This window comes from Haematobia irritans, chromosome 3 (genome assembly GCF_050003625.1).
Source record: "Haematobia irritans isolate KBUSLIRL chromosome 3, ASM5000362v1, whole genome shotgun sequence".
Taxonomy (NCBI): Eukaryota; Metazoa; Arthropoda; class Insecta; order Diptera; family Muscidae; genus Haematobia; species Haematobia irritans.
Window position 1 is genome coordinate 82397053 of NC_134399.1, and position 17490 is coordinate 82414542.

General features: G+C 35.6%; 1 protein-coding gene across 1 annotated transcript; it reads left to right on the forward strand.

Moving 5' to 3' along the window:
* The first annotated feature begins 226 nt into the window (after window positions 1-226).
* On the forward strand, window positions 227-5656 carry LOC142231014 (uncharacterized). Its single transcript, XM_075301633.1, has one exon. It carries the CDS (start codon window positions 227-229, stop codon window positions 5654-5656), a length of 5430 nt encoding a protein of 1809 aa, XP_075157748.1.
* Window positions 5657-17490: the final 11834 nt, after the last annotated feature.

The window sequence follows — 17490 nt, forward strand, 5'->3', positions numbered from 1 at the left end:
ACCGCTAATTAGTTTATTAGTCAGGAGATACATTTTCTCATTAAACGCGACTAAACGGTTGGAGGTCACCCGTAAAAACTTCACATTTACATTCATATACGTAAACATTTTGGTTCTAACTGAGTATCAACGATTCTGTTTTATTCCATCGATAAATCCCTCAGATTCGTTTTTCCCGACTAAGTCGACGGATTTTAATAACGAGATAATTTGATTTGTTACCGATATGAATCCTACGAATAATCCTAGTGACCCTTCATCTGGACATTCTGGATCCAGCGATTCTTCAAATATCAAAGCGGCAGGAACTGCATCTCCTGCTTACGACAGATTTCTCTTCGATTGTGAATATTTGATACTTTTCTGTACACAATTCGAACAGTGTGATATCGGAGACCAAACGGACTCTGTATTGGAAGTCAAATTGGAAGACTTGGAAAAAAGATGGCAACAACTTCAAACTTCGTACCAAACTATAATGCTATCTCCAAGCTCTACTGATCCAAAGGACATTAAGGCTAATGCTAAGATAAATTTCAATGCCAGTTCAGAGGCATATTATACCGCAAGGTCTCAAATTTTAGATATTCTAAGAATATCTGGAGGCCATACACGACAACAAGCCAGACATAGTCTAATTCCCGAATATGTTCCGCAGAATCGAAATCCTGTTCCAATCTCCTCTCATGACTCAAACGACAGCTATATTAAAGTCCCTCCTTGTGATACCGAGGTGTTTAAAGGTGGTTACGAGGAGTGGCCCTCGTTCCGTGACATGTTCACGGCAGTTTATGTCAATCATCCGAAATTAACCCCCGCTCAAAAACTTTACCATTTACGCAATAAGACCAGAGGCCCAGCTGGAGCAATTGTCAAGCGTTATACTTTATGCAATGAGAATTTCTCTTTAGCGTGGGACGCGCTCAAGTCTCGCTATGAGAATAAGCGAGTTTTGGTCGACAATCAATTAAAAATTCTCTTTAATATACCCGTTGCATCTGTAGAGAACAGTGAATCAATTCAAAGGATTCAATCTACAGTTAATGATTGTTTATGTACACTTCGAACGCTCGATGTCGACGTAAGTGGTTGGGATCCAATTCTCATTTATTTAATTTCTACTAAATTACCCGATGAGACTCTTTCTCTATGGGAACAATCCCTTAGATCTCATCGAGAATTGCCAACATGGAACCAACTTGATGAATTTTTGATAAATAGATTCGAAGTAGTTGAACGCATATCAAGTATTCGATACACCAAGCAGCAACATACCAACTCATCTCAAATCTCTAATAAAACTGATCATACCATTAAAGGCTCATCTCAGGGCTCTGGCAAGATTCAAACGTATCATTCTCAGGAAAAACTTGCATCTACATGCATTCTTTGTGAAACAAATCATACTTTGCGAGTTTGTCCGAAGTTCCGACAACTTACCGCACAACAACGTGTAGATGTGGTATACAAAAATAAAATTTGCAGTAATTGTCTTTCATCATCTCACCTCAAAACGAACTGCAAAAGCATTAACACTTGTATTATTTGCCATAAATCCCATCACAGTTTGCTTCATCTCAGAAATAATTACAATGAGAATAAAAACCGAGGTCCTGTAAACAATGAATCTATAAATGAAAGCCAGAATCATCAAAAGCCCACTAAAAATGTTACAAATCAATTGCCGTTAGATGAAGGTCCCTCTTCGTCAAGGCAAATTAATTCCTCACACATTCAAGCAAATTTTGCTTCAAATAATGATATGATTTTGCTTCGAACTGCTTTAGTGCAGATTGAACACATGGGAGAATTTTTCACGGTCAGAGCTCTAATAGATCCGGGCTCTCAACGAACTTTTATTTCTCAGCGAATCCAGAACCTATTAAAGCTTCCAACAATTAAGGCCAACTTTGAGATATCAGGAATTGGAGGTCAAATTCAGAAATCTGACAAGCTATGCCAGATGGTTATAGTTTCGAAAAACCGAGACATTCGTTTTAGCGTATCTGCTATTGTATTACCAAATGTAACCAAGAAACTTCCTACTGTTTCATTCGAAATTCCGAATCCTTCTGAATTAAACGATCTCGAGTTGGCGGATCCACATTTTAATAAGTCTTCCCATATTGATTTGGTTCTTGGAAACGATTCTGAACGTTTCATTAACATTGACGGAATCAAAAAGAATATATGTGGAGAAACCTCTGCGTATAATACAATATTCGGTTGGGTACTTAGTGGTCCAATGCGGACTGAAACTATATTATCATTCTCTGTAAATGTTCTCGAATCCGAAGGGACTGCTCTCAGCGATTTGTTGAGAAAATTTTGGGACCAGGAAGAAGTACCAACCTCCCATCTCGTCTCAGCTGCTGATGCGTTCTGTGAGGAATTTTATAAAAAAACTACTACTCGAATTTCAAATGGTCGTTACATGGTGAGACTTCCTTTTAGGGAAGAGTTTTCTCAATCAATGTACTTGGGCTCATCGAGATTTATTGCTATGGCACAATATAATCATATGGAACACAATTTATCCAAGAATTCTGAATTAAGAACTCAATACAATGAAGTTCTCAACGAGTACATTGAACTTGACCACGCAGAAGAGACATCGTCTCGTGAAATACGTTCCGATGGCAAGTTTAACTCATTTTATTTACCACACCATGCGGTGATACGACCCGAACACAAGTCGACAAAAGTTCGAATCGTCTTTAATGCATCACGGAAGACAAAGTCAGGTTTCTCCCTGAATGATGTATTGCATACGGGTCCGACTTTACAATCTGATCTCACCTCGATAATTTTGAATTGGCGAAAATATCAATACGTTTTCTGCGGTGATATTCAGAAAATGTATAGACAAATTATTTTACACCCGCATGACAGACCCTACCAACGTATTTTATTCCGGGGTTCTACAGATGGTCCTATCAAAGACTATCAACTTAAAACTGTCACTTTTGGCATCAACTGTGCCCCTTTTCTCGCTATACGCACTCTATTGCAATTGGCATCTGATTATGAAGGAAAATATCCCAGAGTTGCGGAGATTCTTAGGCGGGAGACATATGTTGATGACATTTTGTCGGGAGGTTTCTCGATGGAAGAAGCCCTGAAGGCACAAGCTGAATTAATTGAAGTTTTAACTCAAGCAGGATTTCCTCTCAAGAAAATAATAGCAAATGACCCGGAATTACTTTCTCACATCCCATCTCAAGATTTATACGATTCAGACTTCTTGCGGTTTCATGAATCAAGTTCAACAAAAACTTTAGGAGTGAAATGGAACGCTTTATCCGATTCATTCACATATTCATTGAAACCCTTTGAATGTAATCAATTGATGACAAAGCGCATGGTATTATCCGCTATTGCGCAATTATTTGATCCTGCGGGGTGGATAGCTCCAGTCATCATCAGATCCAAAATCTTAATGCAGCAGTTATGGCTCGAAGGTATTGGATGGGATGACAACCTTAGCCCAGAATCTCAATCAACCTGGGAGAGGCTTGTGTCTGATCTTTCTCACGTGAATTCCATTACTATACCAAGATGGTTACAATACTGTCCAAGTGACAAACTAGAGATTCACGGTTTCTCAGATGCGTCTCAGGCCGCATATTGTGCATGCGTTTATATTCGCTGCCAAACTCAAAAATTTGTCGTCTTCTCTAATCTGCTTGTTGCTAAAAGTAAAGTTGCACCGCTTAAACCAGTTTGTTTACCGAGATTGGAATTGAATGGCGCATATCTTTTAGCGAAGCTGGTTAAATACGTTGTCTCAACATTAAACTTTAAATTCAGTGCCATAACATTATGGACAGATTCTTCCATAGTACTGGGATGGCTTTCGAAACCCCCTTGGTCTTGGGAGACATATGTGGCGAATCGGACTGCTCAGATTCACGATCTGGTTCCGGAAGGTATTTGGCGTCATGTTCCCACGCATGATAACCCAGCCGATTTAGGCACTAGGGGCTGCCGGCCCCAAGATTTGGTTGATAATTCTTTATGGTTTAATGGTCCGAACTGGTTGACTAGGCCACACACAGCCTGGCCAGAAAATAATCCCCTTGTGGCTCCGGAGATCGGAAAACGTGCAACCGTTCACACATATCATGATGCGATTGAGGAGCCAGACATCTTACTCAGATTTTCGTCCTATACTCGTGCATTACGAGTAATATCATATATGTTTAGATTTTACAACAATTGTCTCAGTCGAATTAAATCGGGATCGAGACTTTCGCAACCATTTCTTACGCAACATGAAGTGAAATTGGTGAAATTTCGTCTAATCACATTATCTCAGAGTAAATTTTACCCAGTTGAATATAACAATCTCCTTCAGTCTAAATTAATAGAAAATAAGAGCACATTGAAGTGTTTGAATCCTTTTCTTGATCAAGAGAATATTATGCGAGTGAATGGAAGACTTGCTGATTCATCTCTGTCGTACAACGAACGCTACCCTATAATTCTTCCGGGGAATTCTCGTCTCTGTTTTTTATATTTGTCACACTTACACCAGGTGCTGGCACACGCTGATTGTACCCTAATGTGTAGGATGGTACAAACAGAATTTTATATCTCACGTCTGAAACCAAGAGTGAAAAGTATCATACATAAATGTAAAACATGCATCATATTTAAACAGAAATCATGCAGCCAAATAATGGCTCCTCTTCCACCCTTGAGATGTACTCTTTCTCCTCCCTTTCATATAACAGGCATTGATTTTGCAGGGCCTTTTGAACTAAAAAGTTCCACATTACGAAGATCTCCTATCATAAAAGGCTACGTCTCAATTTTTGTCTGTTTCGCGACTAAAGCTATCCATTTGGAGCCTTGCTCGGAACTCTCATCTCTGGCATTTGAAGCCGCATTCACACGATTCGTCGGGAGGCGGGGGCTACCCCAAAGGGTTGTTTCCGATAATGGGAGAAATTTTATTGGGGCTAGTCGGAAAATGCTGAAAGAATTCGCCAGCTTTGTTAAAACGACAGCTCACGATATCTCTCAGAAATATTCAGCTCATGGCTTCGAATGGCAATTTATTCCACCCCACGCACCCCATATGGGAGGACTGTGGGAATCGGCGGTCAAAAGCTTTAAGCATCATTTTAAGCGCATTGCTGGAGCACACCGATTCACGTTTGAACAATTTGCAACAATTCTCGCACGAATAGAGGGAATTCTCAATTCACGACCGATCTCAGCAATCTCAGAGGATCCCTCGGATTTGTTGGCACTGACACCCGGTCATTTTTTAAAAGGGTCACCGATCATGTCCTTCCCAGAAACACCAGCACAGAATATTTCTCTAGTTAATAGATGGACGAAGTTGAAAGCTCTTCACCACCAATTTGCCATAAGGTGGAAAGAGGACTACCTCAAAACTCTACATAAACGATATAAATGGAAAAACTCTTCTCCGAATTTAAAGATAGGTGATCTCGTTGCAGTAATGGATGATATGCTTCCACCTAACGACTGGCGTTTAGGTCGAATTGTTGATACTCACCGTGGTTCCGATGATAATATACGGGTGGCGGATGTTAGAATCGCATCCGGGATAATCACACGACCAATTGTTAAATTATGCTACTTACCACTTCTAGATCAAACTCCTTCCGACTCATCCACCTAACATTAGAAACTCTCATGATCATTTCTTTTCCCAACTTTTTCTTTCCCACTCCATTTCCATTTCCTACACTAAAGTCATATCCCATTACAGATCCTTTCATCCCAAAATGTCGTATCATCGGGTTTATGAATGCGCCATTTGCAAGGAAAGGCACTCTTTGCGTGACTGTCCTATTTTTATTATGATGACGGTAGCGGATAGACGGGTTACAGTACGCAATCACAAGTACTGTATGAACTGCCTCGCGAAAAGCCACACTGTTGAGAACTGCCACTCTTCGCAAACGTGCCGAAAGTGCGGTTACCAGCACCATACGATGCTTCACCCTCAGATCTCCTTGACTCCTACAGCCACGACTCCATCCTGCTTCACCCCGAGAACGACCACTAGAAGACCCAACACCACTCCGCAAACCAATGCATCTGCACGACGACGGCCGACAGTAACTCGTACTGTAAGGACTACAAGACGAACGATGAAGAAGAATCCGATAGCCCAGCAACCTGCCTCGTCGACCCGGAGGCCAACGAAACCAAACCGAGCCAATAAGAAGAATAAGAAGCGTCCAGCAAAAGCAAAACTGAACCAGCAGGTGCTCGCAGAAGCCATCAAGTCCTTAGCCACGGTCCTATGCCAACCAGATTTTGCGTAAGAGCAAGGCCGGGGGCATGGACAAACTTCACGTTTGTCCAAATTATTATGAATTTATTACTATTTATTTATGATTTTCTTTTATGAATTTTTAATGAATTTCAATGAATTACTCTTTAATGAATTGCATTTTTGGATTAATGAATTATGAATTAAATTGTACTCTCTATTTTGCTTTGAATTATAAATGTGAATTATTTTGAATAACTTTTAGTAAAATCTTACTAAATTATTATCGATAAAAATCTATTGTGAATTTTTCCTAAATGAATTTAGTACTCTAAGCTCTCATCGGTTTAAGACGCTTTCTTTTGTATTCACTTTCCCTCCAACTTTCAAACGGTGAGCATCAAAAACCATTTCTCCTCTCCTTTACTTTCTTCTATATTTTAAATAAACCATTGTATTACCATCTAAACTAAAACATTCCTGTGTTATCATTTATTTTCTTTCCGGTGGTTACTTCCTCATAACATTGTTGATTGTTTCTCATTGCTCTGAGAAATAATCAACAAAACCCGCTCATACAGTCCACTTGCTTTCTACAGGGGTATCTCACCAAACAACACATCACCTGGTTGCTCCACTTCTCTGCTTTGAAATCCCCCCACAACCCTTGCACATCTTTTGCCCATATCTCCTTAAATATGCGTCCTAGAGCGAAAAGGACTTTAATTCGTGACCACCCCCAAAAAATTGAAAAATCCTCACAAAACCTAAAAAATTGAAATTTTTATATGAAAAACTTCTTTTGCCCATATCTCCTTAAATATGCGTCCTAGAGCGAAAAGGACTTTAATTCGTGACCACCCCCAAATAATTGAAAACTCCACCCAAAACCTAAAAAAATTGAAATTTTTATATGGAAAACTCTTTTGCCCATATCTCCTTAAATATGCGTCCTGGAGCGAAAAGGACTATAATTCGTGACCATCCTCAAAAAATTGAAAAATCCATCCAAAGCCTAAAAAAATTGAAATTTTTATATGAAAAACTTCTTTTGCCCATATCTCTCAAACTAAGCGTCCTAGAGCGAAAAGGACTTTAATACGTGACCACCCCAAAAAATTGAAAAATCCACCCAAGACCTAAAAAATTGAAATTTTTATATGAAAAACTTCTTTTGCCCATATCTCCTTAAATATGCGTCCTAGAGCGAAAAGGACTTTAATTCGTGACCACCCCCAAAAAATTGAAAAATCCACCCAAAACCTAAAAAAATTGAAATTTTTATATGAAAAACTTCTTTTGCCCATATCTCCTTAAATATGCGTCCTACAGCGAAAACGACTTTAATTCGTGACCACCCCCAAAAAATTGAAAAATCCACCCAAAACCTAAAAAAATTTTAATTTTTATATGAAAAACTTCTTTTGTCCATATCGCCTTAAATATGCGTCCTAGAGCGAAAAGGCCTTTAATTCGTGACCACCCCCAAAAAATTGAAAACTCCACCCAAAACCTAAAAAAATTGAAATTTTTATATGAAAAACTTTTTTTGCCCATATGTCCTTAAATATGCGTCCTAGAGCGAAAAGGACTTTAATTCGTGACCGCCCCAAAAAATTGAAAAATCCACCCAAAACCTAAAAAAATTGAAATTTTTATATGAAAAACTTCTTTTGCCCATATCTCCTTAAATATGCGTCCTAGAGCGAAAAGGACTTTAATTCGTGACAACACCCAAAAAATTGAAAAATCCACCCAAAACCTAAAAAAATTGAAATTTTTATATGAAAAACTTCTTTTGCCCATATCTCCTTAAATATGCGTCCTAGAGCGAAAAGGACTTTAATTCGTGACCACCCCCAAAAAATTGAAAAATCCACCCAAAACCTAAAAAAATTGAAATTTTTATATGAAAAAATTCTTTTGCCTATATCTCCTTAAATATGCGTCCTAGAGCGAAAAGGACTTTAATTCGTGACCACCCCCAAAAAATTGAAAACTCCACCCAAAACCTAAAAAAATTTAAATTTTTATATGAAAAACTTCTTTTGCCCATATCTCCTTAAATATGCGTCCTAGAGCGAAAAGGACTTTAATTCGTGACCACCCCCAAAAAATTGAAAAATCCACCCAAAACCTAAAAAATTTTAATTTTTATATGAAAAACTTCTTTTGCCCATATCTCCTTAAATATGCGTCCTAGAGCGAAAAGGACTTTAATTCGTGACCATCCCCAAAAAATTGAAAAATCCACCCAAAACCTAAAAAAATTTTAATTTTTATATGAAAAACTTCTTTTGTCCATATCTCCTTAAATATGCGTCCTAGAGCGAAAAGGCCTTTAATTCGTGACCACCCCCACAAAATTGAAAACTCCACCCAAAACCTAAAAAAATTGAAATTTTTATATGAAAAACTTTTTTTGCCCATATCTCCTTAAATATGCGTCCTAGAGCGAAAAGGACTTTAATTCGTGACCACCCACAAAAAATTGAAAAATCCACCCAAAACCTAAAAAAATTGAAATTTTTATATGAAAAACTTCTTTTGCCCATATCTCCTTAAATATGCGTCCTAGAGCGAAAAGGCCTTTAATTCGTGACCACCCCCAAAAAATTGAAAACTCCACCCAAAACCTAAAAAAATTTAAATTTTTATATGAAAAACTTCTTTTGCCCATATCTCCTTAAATATGCGTCGTAGAGCGAAAAGGACTTTAATTCGTGACCACCCCAAAAAAATTGAAAAATCCACCCAAAATCTAAAAAAAATTAAATTTTTATATGAAAAACTTGTTTTGCCCATATCTCCTTAAATATGCCTCCTAGAGCGAAAAGGACTTTAATTCGTGACCACCCCAAAAAATTGAAAAATCCACCCAAAACCTAAAAAAATTTAAATTTTTATATGGAAAACTCTGTTGCCCATATCTCCTTAAATATGCGTCCTAGAGCGAAAAGGACTTTAATTCGTGACCACCCTCAAACAATTGAAAAATCCACCCAAAACCCAAAAAAATTGAAATTTTTATATGAAAAACTTCTTTTGCCCATATCTCCTTAAATATGCGTCCTGGAGCGAAAAGGACTATAATTCGTGACCATCCTCAAAAAATTGAAAAATCCATCCAAAGCCTAAAAAAATTGAAATTTTTATATGAAAAACTTCTTTTGCCCATATCTCTCAAACTAAGCGTCCTAGAGCGAAAAGGACTTTAATTCGTGACCACCCCCAAAAAATTGAAATATCCACCCAAAACCTAAAAAAATTGAAATTTTTATATGAAAAACTTCTTTTGCCCATATCTCCTTAAATATGCGTCCTAGAGCGAAAAGGACTTTAATTCGTGACCACCCCCAAAAAATTGAAAAATCCACCCAAGACCTAAAAAAATTGAAATTTTTATATGAAAAACTTCTTTTGCTCATATCTCCTTAAATATGCGTCCTAGAGCGAAAAGGACTTTAATTCGTGACCACCCCCAAAAAATTGAAAAATCCACCCAAAACCTAAAAAAATTGAAATTTTTATATGAAAAACTTCTTTTGCCCATATCTCCTTAAATATGCGTCCTAGAGCGAAAAGGACTTTAATTCGTGACCACCCCCAAAAAATTGAAAAATCCACCCAAAACCTAAAAAATTGAAATTTTTATATGAAAAACTTCTTTTGCCCATATCTCCTTAAATATGCGTCCTAGAGCGAAAAGGACTTTAATTCGTGACCACCCCCAAAAAATTGAAAAATCCACCTAAAACCCAAAAAAAATGAAATTTTTATATGAAAAACTTCTTTTGCCCATATCTCCTTAAATATGCGTCCTAGAGCGAAAAGGACTTTAATTCGTGACCACCCCCAAAAAATTGAAAAATCCACCCAAAACCTCAAAAAATTGAAATTTTTATATGAAAAACTTCTTTTGCCCATATCTCCTTAAATATGCGTCCTAGAGCGAAAAGGACTTTAATTCGTGACCACCCCCAAAAAATTGAAAAATCCACCCAAAACCTAAAAAAATTGAAATTTTTATATGAAAAACTTCTTTTGCCCATATCTCCTTAAATATGCGTCCTAGAGCGAAACGGACTTTAATTCGTGACCACCCCCAAAAAATTGAAAAATCCACCCAAAACCTAAAAAAATTGAAATTTTTATATGAAAAACTTCTTTTGCCCATATCTCCTTAAATATGCGTCCTAGAGCGAAAAGGACTTTAATTCGTGACCACCCCCCAAAAATTGAAAAATCCACCCAAAACCTAAAAAAATTGAAATTTTTATATGAAAAACTTCTTTTGCCCATATCTCCTTAAATATGCATCCTAGAGCGAAACGGACTTTAATTCGTGACCACCCCCAAAAAATTGAAAAATCCACCCAAAACCTAAAAAAATTGAAATTTTTATATGAAAAACTTCTTTTGCCCATATCTCCTTAAATATGCGTCCTAGAGCGAAAAGGACTTTAATTCGTGACCACCCCCAAAAAATTGAAAAATCCACCCAAAACCTAAAAAAATTGAAATTTTTATATGAAAAACTTCTTTTGCCCATATCTCCTTAAATATGCGTGCTAGAGCGAAAAGGCCTTTAATTCGTGACCACCCTCAAAAAATTGAAAAATCCACCCAAAATCTAAAAAAAGTGAAATTTTTATATTAAAAACTTCTTTTGCCCATATCTCCTTAAATATGCGTCCTAGAGCGAAGAGGACTTTAATTCGTGACCACCCCCAAAAAATTGAAAAATCAACCCAAAACCTAAAAAAATTTAAATTTTTATATGAAAAACTTCTTTTGCCCATATCTCCTTAAATATGCGTCCTAGAGCGAAAAGGACTTTAATTCGTGACCACCCCCAAAAAATTGAAAACTCCACCCAAAACCTAAAAAAATTGAAATTTTTATATGGAAAACTCTTTTGCCCATATCTCCTTAAATATGCGTCCTGGAGCGAAAAGGACTATAATTCGTGACCATCCTCAAAAAATTGAAAAATCCATCCAAAGCCTAAAAAAATTGAAATTTTTATATGAAAAACTTCTTTTGCCCATATCTCTCAAACTAAGCGTCCTAGAGCGAAAAGGACTTTAATACGTGACCACCCCAAAAAATTGAAAAATCCACCCAAGACCTAAAAAAATTGAAATTTTTATATGAAAAACTTCTTTTGCCCATATCTCCTTAAATATGCGTCCTACAGCGAAAACGACTTTAATTCGTGACCACCCCCAAAAAATTGAAAAATCCACCCAAAACCTAAAAAAATTGAAATTTTTATATGAAAAACTTCTTTTGCCCATATCTCCTTAAATATGCGTCCTACAGCGAAAACGACTTTAATTCGTGACCACCCCCAAAAAATTGAAAAATCCACCCAAAACCTAAAAAAATTTTCATTTTTATATGAAAAACTTCTTTTGCCCATATCTCCTTAAATATGCGTCCTAGAGCGAAAAGGTCTTTAATTCGTGACCATCCCCAAAAAATTGAAAAATCCACCCAAAACCTAAAAAATTTAAATTTTTATATGAAAAACTTCTTTTGTCCATATCTCCTTAAATATGCGTCCTAGAGCGAAAAGGCCTTTAATTCGTGACCACCCCCAAAAAATTGAAAACTCCACCCAAAACCTAAAAAAATTGAAATTTTTATATGAAAAACTTTTTTTGCCCATATCTCCTTAAATATGCGTCCTAGAGCGAAAAGGACTTTAACTCGTGACCACCCCAAAAAATTGAAAAATCCACCCAAAACCTAAAAAAATTGAAATTTTTATATGAAAAACTTCTTTTGCCCATATCTCCTTAAATATGCGTCCTAGAGCGAAAAGGACTTTAATTCGTGACCACACCCAAAAAATTGAAAAATCCACCCAAAACCTAAAAAAATTGAAATTTTTATATGAAAAACTTCTTTTGCCCATATCTCCTTAAATATGCGTCCTAGAGCGAAAAGGACTTTAATTCGTGACCACCCACAAAAAATTGAAAAATCCACCCAAAACCTAAAAAAAATGAAATTTTTATATGAAAAACTTCTTTTGCCCATATCTCCTTAAATATGCGTCCTAGAGCGAAAAGGCCTTTAATTCGTGACCACCCCCAAAAAATTGAAAACTCCACCCAAAACCTAAAAAAATTTAAATTTTTATATGAAAAACTTCTTTTGCCCATATCTCCTTAAATATGCGTCCTAGAGCGAAAAGGACTTTAATTCGTGACCACCCAAAAAAAAAAATTTAAAAATCCACCCAAGACCTAAAAAAATTGAAATTTTTATATGAAAAACTTCTTTTGCCCATATCTCCTTAAATATGCGTCCTAGAGCGAAAAGGACTTTAATTCGTGACCACCCCCAAAAAATTGAAAAATCCACCCAAAACCTAAAAAAATTTAAATTTTTATATGAAAAACTTCTTTTGCCCATATCTCCTTAAATATGCGTCCTAGAGCGAAAAGGACTTTAATTCGTGACCACCCCCAAAAAATTGAAAAATCCACCCAAAACCTAAAAAAATTGAAATTTTTATATGAAAAACTTCTTTTGCCCATATCTCCTTAAATATGCGTCCTAGAGCGAAAAGGACTTTAATTCGTGACCACCCCCAAAAAATTGAAAAATCCACCTAAAACCCAAAAAAAAAGAAATTTTTATATGAAAACCTTCTTTTGCCCATATCTCCTTAAATATGCGTCCTAGAGCGAAAAGGACTTTAATTCGTGACCACCCCCAAAAAATTGAAAAATCCACCCAAAACCTCAAAAAATTGAAATTTTTATATGAAAAACTTCTTTTGCCCATATCTCCTTAAATATGCGTCCTAGAGCGAAAAGGACTTTAATTCGTGACCACCCCCAAAAAATTGAAAAATCCACCCAAAACCTAAAAAAATTGAAATTTTTATATGAAAAACTTCTTTTGCGCATATCTCCTAAACTAAGCGTCCTAGAGCGAAAAGGACTTTAATTCGTGACCACCCCCAAAAAATTGAAAAATCCACCCAAAACCTAAAAAAATTGAAATTTTTATATGAAAAACTTCTTTTGCCCATATCTCCTTAAATATGCGTCCTAGAGCGAAAAGGACTTTAATTCGTGACCACCCCCAAAAAATTGAAAAATCCACCCAAAACCTAAAAATATTGAAATTTTTATATGAAAAACTTCTTTTGCCCATATCTCCTTAAATATGCGTCCTAGAGCGAAAAGGACTTTAATTCGTGACCACCCCCAAAAAATTGAAAAATCCACCCAAAACCTAAAAAAATTGAAATTTTTATATGAAAAACTTCTTTTGCCCATATCTCCTTAAATATGCGTCCTAGAGCGAAAAGGACTTTAATTCGTGACCACCCCCCAAAAATTGAAAAATCCACCCAAAACCTAAAAAAATTGAAATTTTTATATGAAAAACTTCTTTTGCCCATATCTCCTTAAATATGCGTCCTAGAGCGAAACGGACTTTAATTCGTGACCACCCCCAAAAAATTGAAAAATCCACCCAAAACCTAAAAAAATTGAAATTTTTATATGAAAAACTTCTTTTGCCCATATCTCCTTAAATATGCGTCCTAGAGCGAAAAGGACTTTAATTCGTGACCACCCCCAAAAAATTGAAAAATCCACCCAAAACCTAAAAAAATTGAAATTTTTATATGAAAAACTTCTTTTGCCCATATCTCCTTAAATATGCGTCCTATAGCGAAAAGGACTTTAATTCGTGACCACCCCCAAAAAATTGAAAAATCCACCCAAAACCTAAAAAAATTGAAATTTTTATATGAAAAACTTCTTTTGCCCATATCTCCTTAAATATGCGTGCTAGAGCGAAAAGGCCTTTAATTCGTGACCACCCTCAAAAAATTGAAAAATCCACCCAAAACCTACAAAAAGTGAAATTTTTATATTAAAAACTTCTTTTGCCCATATCTCCTTAAATATGCGTCCTAGAGCGAAACGGACTTTAATTCGTGACCACCCCCAAAAAATTGAAAAATCCACCCAAAACCTAAAAAAAGTGAAATTTTTATATGAAAAACTTCTTTTGCCCATATCTCCTTAAATATGCGTCCTAGAGCGAAAAGGACTTTAATTCGTGACCACCCCCAAAAAATTGAAAACTCCACCCAAAACCTAAAAAAATTGAAATTTTTATATGGAAAACTCTTTTGCCCATATCTCCTTAAATATGCGTCCTGGAGCGAAAAGGACTATAATTCGTGACCATCCTCAAAAAATTGAAAAATCCATCCAAAGCCTAAAAAAATTGAAATTTTTATATGAAAAACTTCTTTTGCCCATATCTCTCAAACTAAGCGTCCTAGAGCGAAAAGGACTTCAATACGTGACCACCCCAAAAAATTGAAAAATCCACCCAAAACCTAAAAAAATTGAAATTTTTATATGAAAAACTTCTTTTGCCCATATCTCCTTAAATATGCGTCCTACAGCGAAAACGACTTTAATTCGTGACCACCCCCAAAAAATTGAAAAATCCACCCAAAACCTAAAAAAATTTTAATTTTTATATGAAAAACTTCTTTTGCCCATATCTCCTTAAATATGCGTCCTAGAGCGAAAAGGACTTTAATTCGTGACCATCCCCAAAAAATTGAAAAATCCACCCAAAACCTAAAAAAATTTAAATTTTTATATGAAAAACTTCTTTTGTCCATATCTCCTTAAATATGCGTCCTAGAGCGAAAAGGCCTTTAATTCGTGACCACCCCCAAAAAATTGAAAACTCCACCCAAAACCTAAAAAAATTGAAATTTTTATATGAAAAACTTTTTTTGCCCATATCTCCTTAAATATGCGTCCTAGAGCGAAAAGGACTTTAATTCGTGACCACCCCAAAAAATTGAAAAATCCACCCAAAACCTAAAAAAATTGAAATTTTTATATGAAAAACTTCTTTTGCCCATATCTCCTTAAATATGCGTCCTAGAGCGAAAAGGACTTTAATTCGTGACCACACCCAAAAAATTGAAAAATCCACCCAAAACCTAAAAAAATTGAAATTTTTATATGAAAAACTTCTTTTGCCCATATCTCCTTAAATATGCGTCCTAGAGCGAAAAGGACTTTAATTCGTGACCACCCCCAAAAAATTGAAAAATCCACCCAAAACCTAAAAAAATTTAAATTTTTATATGAAAAAATTCTTTTGCCTATATCTCCTTAAATATGCGTCCTAGAGCGAAAAGGACTTTAATTCGTGACCACCCCCAAAAAATTGAAAACTCCACCCAAAACCTAAAAAAATTTAAATTTTTATATGAAAAACTTCTTTTGCCCATATCTCCTTAAATATGCGTCCTAGAGCGAAAAGGACTTTAATTCGTGACCACCCCCAAAAAATTGAAAAATCCACCCAAAACCTAAAAAATTTTAATTTTTATATGAAAAACTTCTTTTTCCCATATCTCCTTAAATATGCGTCCTAGAGCGAAAAGGACTTTAATTCGTGACCATCCCCAAAAAATTGAAAAATCCACCCAAAACCTAAAAAAATTTTAATTTTTATATGAAAAACTTCTTTTGTCCATATCTTCTTAAATATGCGTCCTAGAGCGAAAAGGCCTTTAATTCGTGACCACCCCCAAAAAATTGAAAACTCCACCCAAAACCTAAAAAAATTGAAATTTTTATATGAAAAACTTTTTTTGCCCATATCTCCTTAAATATGCGTCCTAGAGCGAAAAGGACTTTAATTCGTGACCACCCACAAAAAATTGAAAAATCCACCCAAAACCTAAAAAAAATTGAAATTTTTATATGAAAAACTTCTTTTGCCCATATCTCCTTAAATATGCGTCCTAGAGCGAAAATGCCTTTAATTCGTGACCACCCCCAAAAAATTGAAAACTCCACCCAAAACCTAAAAAATTTAAATTTTTATATGAAAAACTTCTTTTGCCCATATCTCCTTAAATATGCGTCCTAGAGCGAAAAGGACTTTAATTCGTGACCACCCCAAAAAAATTGAAAAATCCACCCAAAATCTAAAAAAAATTAAATTTTTATATGAAAAACTTGTTTTGCTCATATCTCCTTAAATATGCCTCCTGGAGCGAAAAGGACTTTAATTCGTGACCACCCCAAAAAATTGAAAAATCCACCCAAAACCTAAAAAAATTTAAATTTTTATATGGAAAACTCTGTTGCCCATATCTCCTTAAATATGCGTCCTAGAGCGAAAAGGACTTTAATTCGTGACCACCCTCAAACAATTGAAAAATCCACCCAAAACCCAAAAAAAATGAAATTTTTATATGAAAAACTTCTTTTGCCCATATCTCCTTAAATATGCGTCCTGGAGCGAAAAGGACTATAATTCGTGACCATCCTCAAAAAATTGAAAAATCCATCCAAAGCCTAAAAAAATTGAAATTTTTATATGAAAAACTTCTTTTGCCCATATCTCTAAAACTAAGCGTCCTAGAGCGAAAAGGACTTTAATACGTGACCACCCCAAAAAATTGAAAAATCCACCCAAGACCTAAAAAAATTGAAATTTTTATATGAAAAACTTCTTTTGCCCATATCTCCTTAAATATGCGTCCTAGAGCGAAAAGGACTTTAATTCGTGACCACCCCCAAAAAATTGAAAAATCCACCCAAAACCTAAAAAAATTGAAATTTTTATATGAAAAACTTCTTTTGCCCATATCTCCTTAAATATGCGTCCTAGAGCGAAAAGGACTTTAATTCGTGACCACCCCCAAAAAATTGAAAAATCCACCCAAAACCTAAAAAAATTGAAATTTTTATATGAAAAACTTCTTCTGCCCATATGCGTCCTAGAACGAAAAGGACTTTAATTCGTGACCACCCCCAAAAAATTGAAAAATCCACCTAAAACCCAAAAAAAATGAAATTTTTATATGAAAAACTTCTTTTGCCCATATCTCCTTAAATATGCGTCCTAGAGCGAAAAGGACTTTAATTCGTGACCACCCCCAAAAAATTGAAAAATCCACCCAAAACCTCAAAAAATTGAAATTTTTATATGAAAAACTTCTTTTGCCCATATCTCCTTAAATATGCGTCCTAGAGCGAAAAGGACTTTAATTCGTGACCACCCCCAAAAAATTGAAAAATCCACCCAAAACCTAAAAAAATTGAAATTTTTATATGAAAAACTTCTTTTGCCCATATCTCCTAAACTAAGCGTCCTAGAGCGAAAAGGACTTTAATTCGTGACAACCCCCAAAAAATTGAAAAATCCACCCA

Excerpts from the sequence above, each read along its gene's own strand:
- LOC142231014 (XM_075301633.1), top strand. The coding sequence starts at position 227 with ATGAATCCTACGAATAATCCTAGTGACCCTTCATCTGGACATTCTGGA.